Here is a 15,456-nt window from a genome sequence, read left to right on the forward strand (position 1 = left end):
AGAGAGTAAAATATTGTATGTAGCAGTCAGATTTAAAAATTAAAAAATCCAGTCATTATTACCATATGAATGATTATAATGATGCTTAAAACAAACTAGTTCATCAGTTGCTTTCTTCATTAAAGAATTAACAGGCCTGTAAGCTCTTCCTAAGTTTCTAAGTTCTCCAGATCACCAAGACTGGAATTGAAGTCTCCCTGCACAACCTGTTGGATATAGCACTCATTTATTATTTTCTGTAATTTGTCACTAGAATATAAAGCCCCACTATTCATATGAGCCATTGCTGTTCCTCACTGTAACTGAAGAACTTGGAGTGTTGATCAAATGAAAGCGGTACAAAATACCAGTTCTCAGTATTTCTGCCCAAATGAAGAAAGAAGATACTGAGTAAATGCTTCTGTCAGAAGGGTATTTAGTAACTTCTAAGCAACATGGAGAAAAAGCATGGGAAAAAAAAAAAAAGGTATGTGAAAATACAAACAACTTTCTAAATTTAATTTTTTTTCTCCTCAGCTTCATACTCAAACACATTTATCTCCATGAAACAGCTCAGCTAAACATCCCAAATATCAAAGGAATAGACTGGCAAAGGGGATCTGCTATGATGATTTTGCAGAAGTTTTGTGTAAAGCAAAAGCTTGTCTGATTATTATTAACTGACTCAAAACTCGATCTTAACTTCTCTATTCTCACGTTTAGTTATTCTCTCATTTTAGCAGATGTATATACAATTGAAAAACTTAGACAAAGTTAACATATTTTTAAAACACCACTTACTTTGAGCAGATTTTAAATTTTCTTGTAGTGGAAGAATTGAAAGGTATTCAAGGCACTAGAAATGAGACTCATACAGGCAGTCACAAAAGCCAAGCACTAGGTAGAAGTTTATCTCACAAGACTGAATTGCCCAAACAGGAATAAAGATACTTTTTGTTGCTTTGAAGCAAGGAGAAGGTTTTGGTATCCTCTCATCCCAAATCATGCACTTGAGACCTTCCAAAGATCTTAAATCCTAAGCAGAAGTTGGCAAGGGCAGAGACACCTTTTCTCCAGCCCTCTAAATAAATTTTAACATATAAGTAATATATCAACAACAATGGAAAGGATCGATAATTTAATTTCATCTCCTTTCAAGATCATATGCTGCAGAGAACTGTATGTCATTATTCATAGAAGCAATCAAAACAGATTCTTGTGGGCAATTCAAACAGGTAGCTTTTTGCCTACACATACACAGGTGTCTCAAATGCTCCTGATCTGGATATTGATGTGAAAATCTGTGCTCAAAACCAGCTTAGAGATTTAAACAAATTGCAATTCCAGCTGTATCCAGTATCTCAAGAATTCATCTCATTCTCTATTTCTATGTTAAAATACAATTAATTGCATTTTTTTAAGCTATTGTGTTAGCTTGCTCATCCTATTTTTTTAGTTCTATTTCAGGTCAATTTACTAAAAAGATAAAGTCTCACAACAGCCGGTATCATTTAAGAGACATCTATACAGAAAAGGAAAGAGACAAAACAATCTGTGCTTTGCACTAACATTTTCAATACGTGATTCTGGTAAGTGATGTAAAATGCACTCAGTCTCATTATCAGAAATAGTTACTTTCCCTTTTTGAAAAGGAGAAAAAAAAAGTTTTCAACATTCAGGCTATCTTTTTAATGCACATTTTCCAGCTGGTTCTGTTGGATGCTAAATTTTAGCCCCTGGAAGCACAAATCTCTTCTAAACATAAAAGATCTCTATTTGAACAAAATGAGTGAGCAGATAACCAGCTGGTCCTCAGGCTTATTGCATTTTCTTTGGCCAGAATAACAATGGACAACAGGATTTTTCTTGTAAAACCCCCAAAATATAAAAACTCAACAAAAAATAAAAACACACAAACAAAAGCCCCAAACCCAACCATAAAAAAACCAACTCATTATTAAAAAAAACCCAAAAAAACCAAGCAGACTAATGAATTATCTTGGATGAGTAATTAACAAATCCATTAAGCTGTTTTTGTTAACTAATTCAGAAACTATATAGATAACCATGAAACCTGCTAGAAGTCAGGTGGATTTTCAAGATAGTTTAAGATACTTGAAAGCACACCTTTAATTAAGACTTGATAGACTATTTGTTTTTAAGTCTTTATGGAAGCTTTGAAATTATGTCCTTAATTTTCTGAGGTTGTGAGCACTCACTGCCACAGGAGATGTGCCTGTGTCCTACTTGTCTGAAAAACTATAGAAGAACAAAATCACTGCTTTCTCAACTTCCTCAGCACTTTCTGGATTCCTTACAATTGCAACCTGTGATTTAACCTTTAAAAGAGAGTTTAGACTTTATCTAAAGGAAACAATGCTGGCCTCATCAAAAGACCAACTCTGATGAACCCAGCCACAAATACAGAAAGAGCTCTTAATTTTCTTTTATTTATTTTTTTTGGAATTGTAATGACTTACACTAAGAACTGCTGAGTCTTCAAGGGCTTCCATAGACAGCTCCTTGTTTGGAGTTTTAAGGACAGTAAAATATGACTCACAGATTGACTGAAAGCCTGGCTTTAGTTTACATCTGGTTTAGGTTTAGGAATCTGCATGCAGCATAGCTGCAGCAATTAACCCTTTCAGTGATAACTGAACAGATAGAATTTGTGGATGTACAGCTGCTAATGAGTAGGCAAATGTAAAGATTAAATTTAGTTAAAACAGTACCTGTTTCTGTAAAGGTATGTGGTACCGATGACTGGAGGAGTGACTCAAACCACTACTGTTGCTATATTATTTTGTTACTAATCACCTTGAATGATTTGGCATTTTTAAATAAAAGACTGAAGGGATTTTTTCATCAGAATATGGATCATAGAAGAAAAATAAAAGATCTGTTTCTTAATTGGGAAATATCTTCATTCACATTTATATCAAAACTATTGACAAAGAATGACAAAACCACAAACATTTCAAATTGTCTTAGAGCAGAATGTTTTTGATGGTGCAATGAATTCAAATTCCAAAGAATACAATTTTTCCCTCATTTCAATTCTCTCTACTCCAGCTCCACTTTCTCTTGAAACATCAATGCAAAAGCACATCAAAAACAACTTTTTGGAAAATCTCGTAGGAATCTTATTTCACCAAACTTCAGTTTTTTAAAAGACAGATCACCAGATGAGGCCTTTCACTAACTGGAACATCTATCAATCCTTAGATTGTCCCTCTCCTCCTTTAGGAGAGGACAATCAAATTTAGAAGAGTAATCCCTTCCCTTTCTTCCATCTGAAGTGGGACCCTAAACAGCTTGAGGCTGCTCAAGTTTGTTAACTGAAGTTGCAATTAATACACTCTTGCTTCTGATCAAGAAGTGGCACTGATAGAGTCTTAGATCCATGATCAGAACTGTGATAGAATACAGTCTTGAGAATATGAAAAGATACAAGGACACACATATGTGTGTGTGTGTGAGAGAAAGAGAGGGGCAAATAGAATGCTGCATTTTTTAAAAAAAAATAGTCTGAAAGCATTAATATTACTTATTAAAGAGTTAATAGTGGATGCAATCTTATTTTGCAAAGTAATCCCTGCACCCCAGACATAGATTTGACCATGAAGAAGAAAATTCCATCTCAAACTACAGCTCAACTGAACTCTCAGAGTTGGAGACTCTTTCTAGGTACTGAGGGTTACCTTTACTGAGGCAAGAGGAATGATTAGCAAGCCTACTGCTGTCCAAACTCTTTCAGTTGTACATTGACACCATCCCAAAATGCCCCAAAAGGCTTTTAAAAGTACAAGATGGTACTTCCAATGCTCTTATTCACACAACAGGCGTTAAACATGAGAGCACATAACAGCTTTGCAACTAGCAGGTCCAAACTGAATAGGTAACATTAAGTGACTGTAGGAAGCAGTGAAAAAACTAGGGAACATGCATTTTTCCAAGATACTCTGGGGCTTTTCTTGGAACACACTTTTAAAATACAAAGTGTTCTGCAGATGCTTAACACTTTATAAACATTCTCAGTCACATTTATTCCAAATCAGGGAGATGTAGTGGGCCACACAGCCTAGCTTCTTTTGGATGGAGAATTTTCAGAGTTGTAAACACTCAGAATAGGAAAAGAAAGCATCACTACAAAAATAATGTTTAATTACCATAATTGCTATTTGTAGTCAGTTTCCAATCAAATATATTAAATATGACGCTATGATATATAAACAAGTACTGACTTCAACTCAATTTCATAGCTATCATTGTACTATTAATCTCTTCTACTAGTCAGATTTACTTTCTGCCTGACATTGTTTCTAATTCCCTTTTAGCTGAGCTTCAGTGGAAGTTTTGCAATAAGTGACAAGTGATGAATTAGTTTCTGATTAGCAAGAACAAACTTAATGTTGTAAAGCTAGAATGCTAATGTGTGGCCAAAGAACAGCTTCTAAACATTTTTAACTTGCTATAATTCTATAACTCTCAATGCCATTCTACTGTTCTAGTTCTTTCCTAAACTAAACACATCTTGAAAAATTTAATCCACATCTATTGTAGATTTGGACCACAAATCCAACATTTTCCTAAACCAAGATTTTACCTTTAGTGTCAGAGCAAAGAGGGTTAGACTCTTGATCGACCTAATACATGTTTTAAACATCTTTCTGCTCTGCCTGGAGCACTCTGAAGAGTCTAGAAAAAAACTAATGATAATAATAGTTACATAACACAGGTCCTAATCAGTGAGAGTCACATACTGCTCCTGTGATCCTGGATGCCCAATTTTCTTTACATGGTGTGTTGTTTCAAGTCATGTGGCAAGTGCTAAAGTTTCTTCTGTGGAATGACATAGGAACAGAAGTCATTGCCTGGCATGACTGCATCAAGGAACATTGCTGACAGCCAGGAGAGATCAAAAGCAGATCAAGTTGCTTAACAAACTATATGTCACTGAAGTCAAAAAGGCTAAAGTGGGAATCCTGGAGAGCTGTGAAATCTAGGAGCAACAGATGGAGCCAAACTCACTTGATTCATTAGTAAGGGGATCTACCTGTTCTTTGGTCTTCTATCTTACAAATCCTTTTAAGATTTTTTATCTTAAAAAATATGTTATATAAATTTTATCCTTGTGATGTGTATTATTTAAAAGCTCCAAATTTTACTATCTTACTCATCTTGGAACAGGCACATGGAATGCTTCTAGAAGTCTTTGCAACTTGCACTTTAAATCTGAAATACTAGAAGAGATTTTATTTTCTAAAATTTTACAAACTACTAAGGCATAGAACTCTAACACTGGAAAATGGACAACAGCTTTGATAGTCAAAACAGAAGAAAGCACAGAAGTTTGAAAATCACGAGTCCTTTTTCTTTTTAAGCAGTCAGCATAACTCTAATAAAAACATGAGCCCAAACTCCAAACTGTGAAAGAGCACATTAACAAAATTATTTTACAGAATCATGAAGATTATTTATATCTGCATGTCTACTAACATCTTTAGATGGAAAAATATAGCAGTACTAAAATGAACTGCTATTGCTATGAAACTCTTTTTTTAATAATAACTGTCCTCTATTTTGTGGGTATTCTGTTGGGTTTTTTAAATTTTATGAAAGGATCTTCCTGGAATGAAATTTACCTTTGAATAATGATCATGGAAAGTTTAAGACAGCAATAGAAAATCTGCACAAGACCTTTTCTCCTGGGTGAACCTCCTTCCCACATTTTAATAAGCATGATCTCACTGCACGGTTTTCAGTGTATTTGAAACTAACACAAACAGAATACACTTAAACTGTTGATACTGCCTGTGTCAGTATTATCTACAAGTTTCAGTTTCTCAGTGACAAAGAACAAATCAAACACCCACCCTCACCAAATGGTGAAATCCACCCATGAAATCTGCTGTCTAGTGATGAATTCCAAGGCTACAGTCCACATCTCAGTATAAAATTCTAATGTGTTCTGGGCATTTATTTCTATGCCTTTAATGTCAGTGATTCCCAGGAATAGTCAATGCTCATTTACTCACACTGGCTTCAAAATAATAGGTTCATATTTAGAATTTCGTCAGAACTTTCTCAGCATCATTCAATCCTTTTCCTGTTCAGACATTTGATAAGGCACTTACAAGCTCTGGTAACTCAGAATATTCCACATGTTCATTAGTAAACCTGATAGCATACTTAAAAGTAAATGCAGAGAAAAAGAACCCCTTTGAAGTAATTTTACGCATTTGGTTAAAATTTATACTCTTTTTAGAAATTATTGTCATTGAGACAGGCTGAAATCTCACTGAAATCATTACAACAAAGCCATCAAAATACAGAGAATTTTTAGTGTAGTACTAGATTTTACTACTACTGCTCTTGTGGTCATAAAATCTTTTAAAACAAATGGTTTTTAATTTATACTGACACTTTTCTTTGAAAAAGAAAGTTAACACAAAGAATCTTGTGTATCTGGAGACCATTAAGAAGTCATGACTGATATTGCAGCCTGGTGTTGAAATTCTCACTTCATATTCAGGATAGGACGAAGCTGCTGAGGCTCTCCCCAGAAAAGTTTGTACCAAATGTAATAGAGAAAGAGCAATGGTGTTTGCAGTTATTCTTCAGTTTCATTCACAACAGAAAAGACTGGCAACAGAGTCTTGAGCCTAAGGGATGGATTGGAAGCACAGAAAGAATTCAACTGCAATCTGAAGGCAGATTGAAGCGTGTAATTTCCATTTTTACAGAACCCCTGCTTTGATAACTGCACAGTGTGGATTTATTCCACAAGAGATTTATGTCTGTGTGCAAATTTCAGCCTTGATGTGAAAATATTCAACTATTCATGTACAAAAACCCATTTTTGGTGAATCTGTCAGGAATAAAATCTACCCTCACGTATATTTGTTAACATGTAACTGAATTTAAGTATACTTTTTTAGTAAGAGCTAAGTATCTTTTTCTTCTACATGTGCAAGCTTTGATACCAACTCTGGGATTATCTGGAAATTGCAAGAAGTAAAGAAACAAGTTTTCATGACTGAATTCTGAGATTTTTGCTCCCAAGATTGTTCAGGAGCAGTAAATGGATGATACAGCTGTTCACTCCTCTGTGTCACACTGAGTGACTTTGATACAACCTTAAATACTAAAAATACTAAATACTTTAAATACTCAAAAGATTTAAAATCATTTTCAAAATATCCTAACAGAAAGCTTGATAGGAGCAAGAAGAGAAAGTCAGATATCATTTAGTAACCATATTATGTTTTTGTTGTAATAGAAAACCTCCCATTCTAGGTTGTTCAGGGATTAATGGATTACCAAACCATTCCTAGGTCTCAAGAGGCACGGCATTTAAAAGCAGCAAGGCAACAGTAATCACTCCTTGATCTGTATCTCTCCCTCAAAGATTTAGCACAGTAACATAACTGACTAGTTTAGCAGAGATTTTTTGAAGATCACGGATCATTTCTGCAAACTACTCTTGCTTAACAAATTTAGTGCTTAGATCCCCATGCTAATAAGAAATATATGATAAATGTTCTTAATTAAAGTCTAGCAAATATATCTTAAGCTTGCAGAATTGATTTAAAGACATTTCATAAGAAGAGAAAAAAATTATTTCTTTGCATATTACTGTTCAGTAAAGTCCAGATATTCCAAGTGCCTTTAATAATGTCATATATATGATTTTATCCACTAGATAATATTTAGACCTGGCTATAAACTTCTTTTTTTTAAACATGCACATGGTCCAACAATTTGCAGTGCTTTTTATGGTCAAAGGCTTGAAATCAGCTTGCACAAACGATAAAACTAAATTAGTTATTTGGTTCGGTTTTGAAATAGAAGATTCAACCTAACTGTTTTTGATGGTGTTTAATTTAAAAACCTCTTACAGGTTATCTACAGAAAATCGTGGATTATGGCATAAATGATCACAGAAAAGCAAATTAATGAAACAAGCTAGTAACTGAGAAGTTAAAAATGCACAACTATTTTTACAGTATCATCTAATCTATCAAAATTATATAAACAAGAATAGAAGTGATATAATGGTAACATAAATTTACTACTTAATCTAGGTTCAGTACCTCGCAAATCTTTCTTCATTTTGCGGAGATCTTTTTGAAAATCATCAAACTTCAGTTGTGAAGCCTGGAAGAGATCTTGTGGATCCGGAAGAGGAAAGATGCATTGTTCTCTTCCAGCATCCTGACCAAAAAAGAAATGAACAGTTCCATAGTGCTCATTACTTTTTTTCTGTACTAAAATATATAACTGAAAGCACAGAGAATATTTGTATGTATTTCTGCATCTTGCCAGCAGAAGAGCAAATTTAGTAAGTTGGGTTGCTTAATCTAGATTTAAAAGAGTTAATTTTAATTTTCACTCACCTCATCAAAATTACGCAAATAATACGAGACAATGTACGATAGAAGACTTCTGCTGTTGTCCTGTATAGAAGAGGATAGAGTTGCTGTGTTACTGAAACTCACAGAAGAAATTCAGAAAAGATAATTCAGATAAATGAAATATTTACTGTATAAAAAATACTTTTCTGGTTTGGTCCCTTCACTAAAAAAAACCCCAACAAAACCAAAACCACACCCTGAAATTCCATTTTATCATTAAGTAAAATGAGAAAGAGAAAACACCCATATAACAACACTCCTGATTTTTTTAATTCTACCTGATTGCAAACCAAACATGTATGTTCTAAATTTCCCAAGAAGAAAAAGAGAAATTGTTTCTGGGTTCATGTATACAAGTTCTTTTGCAACACTACAACTATAACCAAAGTTAAATTAAACAAAGGAATTTATTTTTATAAATGAAATTTGGGGGGCCAGGGGGAAGTGTTGGGGGTTGAGGGAACTTTTTAATTGCTTCCCCTCTGTAATCTCTCCAATGAAACTTCAGCAGAAAATCTTCCACTTGAAGGGGATTTCTGACAGAATTAAGTTTTCAGATATTTTCAGAAAGGTATTTTGTAAGAACAGTCCTAACTGGAAATAAATATGGAAATAAACTGGAAATGTATCTTGCAACTGCAATTCTTAACAGTCATAATATTTCCAGCAAATTACATACTGAAGTCTTGAGTTACCAAACTAAATTTAGTGCGCCTAAATTTCCTACAGAGCAGAGCTCTACAACTGGTGATGTATTGGATCCAGAGTCAATTTGAAGGTGCAGCTAGAGTACGCTGCTCTAAACATGTTGTACTACATGCCATTCACATCTCCACTCCCTTGGTTTACCAAAGAAACCAGCATGCAAGAAGGAAGTTCCTCCACCCATTTATAAAGGCAAATGGCTCACATGCTCTCCCAACTCAGGGTTAATGGCCTGCTCACAAGACCTAATCCAGCAGCTAAAAAACGTATATCTACTGAGGGACCAAGAAGAGAAACCAATGCTTTTTTTCTGCCATTTTCAGAATTGACCATCTTGACAGTGACTCACCAGACAGATGCAGAAACAAATTTTATGGCTCAAGAATTATTGCTATAATCTGTCACATGCAGGTAAGATTTTTCATTAGCCATAGAGACTCTAACATTGTTGTTTCCTTGTAAAAAAAAGCAGATATTTGAATGTAACCCCAAAATTATTAACCAAAGCCAAAATGTGCTCATAACACACAAATTACAGTTCAGAACTGAGCAAATAAATACACTACTTGTATTTTCTTTACTGACATGACTACACTAGACAAATCTTGAATCAAGAAGTCCTTTACTCAGGTAGCTTCATGTTCCAATGTAAAGTACAAACTGTAATCATGGTGTAAATAAACAACAAATTTGGGGTTATCCCAAATGCTCTGGATGCCTATTCAGTCATTTTCAGGAGTGACATTTTTTCCCCTCACAAATATTTTTAATCCGCATGGAACTCCTTCCACTTCTGTAATAAACTTCTAACAGTAAGATCATAGTATTGCTTCTGATTGCAAGAAAAGTTGGAACTATGAAGTGTACTGAAAGTCAAACCTACATCAGACTAAGAACTAAAACATAATTTTAGGTATTTTTGTTCATACAGTAGTGAAAATAGACGGTTAATTTTCGTAATTCTACCAAAATACATCCATCTCTAGAAGTGTGATCAGATAAGCATAGAAACAAACGAGTATCTCCTACACACCTTCATAAGCTTCACACTATTCACTCAGAAACAAAGTAATTTTCTGAGAATTTAACTTTCTCAGGCCTTCAGGAAGTCTTGAATTAACTTACACTGCTCTTGACATCTTTAAGCTTTGGCAGGATATCTAGTCCAAACCCATCAGCCTGTCCTCGTGTCCTGTTTCCACCGTTCATGTAATTTCCAAAGGCAAGAACCAAACCCAGAACTCGCATAACTCCTGATTCATTCTTCAGTGTCTAAAATACAGGTAAAAACAAATTCTATTAAAAGTCCAATTAATAGTTATGGTTAATGAGGAGATTTGTTGATGTTGTACTTAAACTCAGCGTACAAAGACTCAGATAATGGAAGTTAACTTCTACTGCAACATGTAGAAGTAAAACAATATTAATATGCAATTTTTTATGAATACAGAATGTTATTTCCAAATTGGATACTTAGAAAAAAATGGAAGAAAATCTGTACTATATTACCAGACATGACCTGTTGAGAAAAACAAAATAGTAATCCTTAACTGAGATTGACATTGTGAATGGTATATTTAATTTCACAGAAAATTCTTCAAGAAGTTCATAAAACACTCATATTGAAAAATTAAAGCATTTAATCAAATAAAAGCTATTTCATAGTAAAATATAAAACAGTTGAAACAGTTCTAATTTATTAAAATACTGATGAAACCTGCATTTTAAAGCTATGTATTTGTTTTTCTTGGGACTGCAAAATTCCAGTAATCTCTTCTGACTAGATACAACATTGCTATCTCTAGCTGATTTTAGATATCAGAGATATTATTAAGTTGCACATTTCTCAAATTCAAGCAAACACAAGGTTAGCTGAACTGGCATTCCTTTGAAAAAAGAGTGATAATGGCCACTGTGAAGAGGGAAGATTTTGCTTTAGCAAAAGGTGAAGGTGCACTGTTTTCCAGAGACTGACACACACTGATGGCAAAAGCACCATATAATTCAGTAGCAAAAGGTAATCTTAAAATCCACTTAGATGTTAAACTACAATCATAAAATGTTCTCTTCTGCTATTCTTCAGATTTTTAATGAGTACTTGAAGTAAATAAAGTGAAAACTTTTGAAATATGAGTAAAGCTTAGCAAGATTAAAAATCAGAAACTTAGATCTATCTTTTCACAGAGCACAACCTACCTCACACAGCTTCTGTAGCAATTCAAGTTTGCGACGGATTGAACCAATGCTTTCTGAAAATGTTGACTGGAACAGGATGCAAAACACACGTTCTGAAAAGTTGGGAATCAGCGAGAGTTCATAGAGGAACCTGAAGAAGTGATTAGAAAGATTATTTGAGTCACTTTCAGTAGGTACAGGCTTGGGGGGGGTTCTTATACATAATTTACTACAGCAGAGAAAGTTTTCTGAAGTGAGCAAAACTGTTCTATGATAAGTATGTTCTTACTGTTCTGGCTTGTCCAAAGACTTGGCGTTTTCTTTTTCCTTGGATGCCTTGCTATGCTTTTCTATTTTTTCTAGTTCATCTGATTGTGCTCTCTGGAATAAAGGGTAAAAAAAAAAAACAAAAAATGGTTGTGACTAGTCAAACAAACAGAGATAAATATGCCCTTGTAACAAATCAAACTCATTTTTCTTTTCTTTCTAGCATCTACTTATGGTAAAACTACAAGAGTCCACAAAGTGATTTTAAGTATAAATAGATCTGGTGGAAAATAGAATATCTTGCAAATAATAATATTGACTACTAGCAGTCTGCATAGTATTTACTCATTCAATGATGCATTGAGACAATAATCTTCATTGCCAGTTCATTTTCTTTGATCTTTTATGAAGTGTTTGAAGGACTAGAGAGTTGTGTTTCTCTTCACAAATTTGTTGGGTTACATTTGAATGTGATCTGATCTTTAAATATGTATTTAAATAATACATTTTTTAAATAAATGAAAACAGTTTTGTATTATTTACTTCAATTTAAATTTTATTTGGGATTTGAAAAAGCACTTCAAAAAACATATTTGATTTATAATGGAACTATAATACATATAATACACGAGAACTACTGCATAATTCTTTGGAGTAAAATTATTTTCATTTATATCATAATAAGAAAAAAAAAATACATGTAAACTGCCTAGTTTCTTGAAAAACTCTGGCTCTCTGTGAAGTCTCTCCTCCAATATTCTAATTAATATAAACTGAGCCTCATTTTTTTCTGTGCTCCAAGCTATGGTAATTTTTTTTTCCAAACTGTAGTACTGGAAAATGGAATGGCATGGAAAGGAATAAAACTGAAATGAAAATCTATCCTTCTGACCCTTCTTTTCAAAGTCACAGCAGTTTTCAAAAAAGATTCAAAACATTAATCTGCCCAAGAGTTTAAAAAAGAGAGTATCTACCTTTATTCCTTTAAGAAAAAAGTTACACTCATTTTTTAACTTTCTCCACCACAGAACTTGAAGACAGCAGTGGGAAATTATATTCTAATCACTCAGATAATGGCAAAGTGTAAGATACACTGCATCTGCATTCTCTCAACTGCTTTTGCAGGGTTAGCGTAAGAGGAATAGAGCTGTTTCAAATCATGATACCTGCTCCATCAGGAACCTGAAACCAGAAAGTTGGGTTTGGACACTTTTTCTGAGATTGTTGAACATCATCCCTTGTGAAAAGGGAGAAAATACTGATGTGGAATAGAACGATGAAGAGACTGAAGAGTCATATAGCAGAAACCCTTCAGAGTTTCTCTTATTACTTCAAGAAGTCTGGAAATGACTGCAAATCCACCTGACTTGGATGTCAAATATCCTAATATTTAGTCAGCATTCCTATGGATGCTCTTCAAAGGTCATCTCTAAAGTTGTCTGATCTTATATATTAAATACTTCAACAGATTGGAAATATTGGAAAATAAATTTTTTTGTCCAGCAATAAACTTTGCTCTTGACACTAAGAAATTATAATGTTGGTAGTACCTGTACCAAAGATTAATAGAATAGCTGAGGTTTGTAGGGACCCCTGGAGACTGTCTAGGTGAACACTGACACAAAGCAGAGGCAGCTAGAGAAGCTTGTTCAGTATCATGTCCAGCCAGGTTTTGAATATCCCTCAAGATGGAGACCTGACAACTTCTCTAGGCAGCCTGTTCCACTGATTGGACATACTTGCAGTAAAAAAAAAAAAAAAATAAAAAAGAAAAGAAAAGAAAAAGAAAATAGGTGTTTCTATTTAAATGGAATTCCCAGTGTTTCAAATTCAGGAGGCCCACTATGCCTTATGCTGGACATCCCTGAGTCTAGATCTGTGTTCTTTATTTCCTCTCCCCTCAAGTATTTGTACATACTGGTAAGATTCCTCTGAGCTTTCTCTTTTCCAGATTGAGCAGCCCCAGCTGTCTCAGCCTCTCCTTGTATAATACATATATTCTCCAAGTCTTTGACCGTCGTTGTTGCCCTGCATTAGCCTTGCTCCAACACGCCACTGTCTCTTGCCCCTGAGGCCACACCTGCACACAGCATCCTAAACGTGGTCCCACTAGTGCTGAGCAGGTCACTTCCCTTGACCTGATTGTTGGTCCTTCCTTTATCTGCTCGTTTATACAGCATCAGGCCTTTCTCAGTTTACATGGGCTAGGCTGAGACTTATTTATCAGTTTTTAATTCCAAAATACTTGCAGTGCCCATTCATAACACTTAGTATCCTGAATTCTCTACCCCAGTTTCACTTCAGTGAGAGGAAAGACACTTGGGGATTCATCCTCCAAAGGTACTTTTCTGCATAAAGTCAAAGCAGACATAGGACCTGTGAATATAATTACTGTTGCAATTCAATGGCACTGAATAATGCTATCCTGAAAAGAAGAATGTTTCCAAGATATTAGGGTGGGATATTTAATCCGACCCTAATTTAATCTTAGAAAACTCTTCCAGAGACAGGATGAGGACAACAAAAGAGACAGTTAACTGCAGAAGTATTATCTTAGATAATGCATGTGTGGTTGAGGAGAAGGCTTGAGCTTTGTGTTAAAAAAGCTAATGTAAATGGGACATGTCCAAACTTCATCTAGAACACTCTTACGTGAATGTCAAAAGAAAAGAAAGTTCCCATCACTTCTCAGATCAGTAAGAATTCTCTTGGTAATAAGTGAAATCTACAGATTTTAGAAATTGGAAAAATGCCAAGAGAGGTAGCATTGTTCCAGTGGTCACATCATCAGAGCAATGGAGGTCTAGGTGTGCAAATGACATGACTGTGTAGGAACACAGTCTATTTATATTCTATTTATTCAACTTACATTTCAAAAAGTTCATGTACTCAATTTTCACTTGTAAGTTTTTGAAAAACAAAATTAGTTTTTTGTAAAGGTAAACAAGTTCTCATACTAGCAATTTAAATTAAGTTCCATTATTTCTGGCCAGTCTGTAAAGTATGTAAAGTTCTCTTCTGCTAAACTGAAGGAAAATCACTTGACATTCTTTGCATAACAGTTAAAGAGAAGTAAGTATTTTAGCACGAAGCATAAAACTAAATGCTTATTTGCAAATATTTTAGAATAAATACTGAGGGTTTGCTCTCTTCTGGCCTTCTACACATAATGAAATATTACAGTGCTTATCACAGCAATCTATTACATACATGCATGTTCAAGCTCTTAATGTTTCTCCACCAAATCCCACGGGCAAAGGTTAGGCAGACTCCCTATTCCTTATTTAAGCCATTATTCTCAGGTTGTGTATGCAACGAAGTAACAGCTGTCAAACACACAAAGGCTAAGCATGATCTACTCATGGGCAGGCCAGAGCAAAACTCAAGAGAGAAAGTTTACACCCGTTACCAAAATCAAGAAGTTGAAGTATATGGTCCAAGTTCAGAATCAAACCTGAATTTCAAGGCACTAATTATGGCTCAGGTATCCAGAATTGTGATCTGTGGGTACCTTAAATTCTGACAGAAAAGGAATACTGTGTCTTTTGCACAGGAATTATTGAAGATAATTTCTCAGAATTTTTACCTTTTTATGGTTCCTTTGTTGTTAATGCCTGTTTGTGCTCTAATTTACAGATGGATAGTTTAAAAAAAGCTTTTATATTTCTTTCCAAATTTGTGTCAAGAAAGAATACATTCAATAAATACTTCTCATAAAAGTCATTAATCTGAACGCATTAGCACCTCTTGGAATGTTACAGCTTTTTCTTTCCTTGAATTTTAGCTAGATATATAGCATCAAAATTGGAAAAAAATATAGTGTACTAGAATTTGATAATTAATCTAAAATCAGACAGCATAAATCTGAATGAAATTACTGCAAAAATATTCTGCTTCAGTTTAATTCTTCTCC

The 15,456-nt window shown here is 34.4% G+C and overlaps 1 protein-coding gene across 1 annotated transcript in view; it reads right to left on the bottom strand.

Moving 5' to 3' along the window:
- The window catches only part of FMN2 (formin 2), a 155,958-nt gene that overhangs the window by 52,174 nt on the left and 88,328 nt on the right, over positions 1–15,456 (bottom strand). Inside the window, exons 10-14 of the mRNA XM_058836733.1 lie at positions 11,566–11,657; positions 11,298–11,427; positions 10,227–10,373; positions 8,379–8,438; positions 8,076–8,196 (exon numbers count right to left, since the gene is read on the bottom strand). Coding sequence (XP_058692716.1) covers positions 8,076–8,196; positions 8,379–8,438; positions 10,227–10,373; positions 11,298–11,427; positions 11,566–11,657 — 550 coding nt within the window. The remainder of the gene's footprint in view (positions 1–8,075; positions 8,197–8,378; positions 8,439–10,226; positions 10,374–11,297; positions 11,428–11,565; positions 11,658–15,456) is intronic.

Source organism: Poecile atricapillus, chromosome 3 (genome assembly GCF_030490865.1).
Source record: "Poecile atricapillus isolate bPoeAtr1 chromosome 3, bPoeAtr1.hap1, whole genome shotgun sequence".
In the NCBI taxonomy this organism is placed as follows: Eukaryota; Metazoa; Chordata; class Aves; order Passeriformes; family Paridae; genus Poecile; species Poecile atricapillus.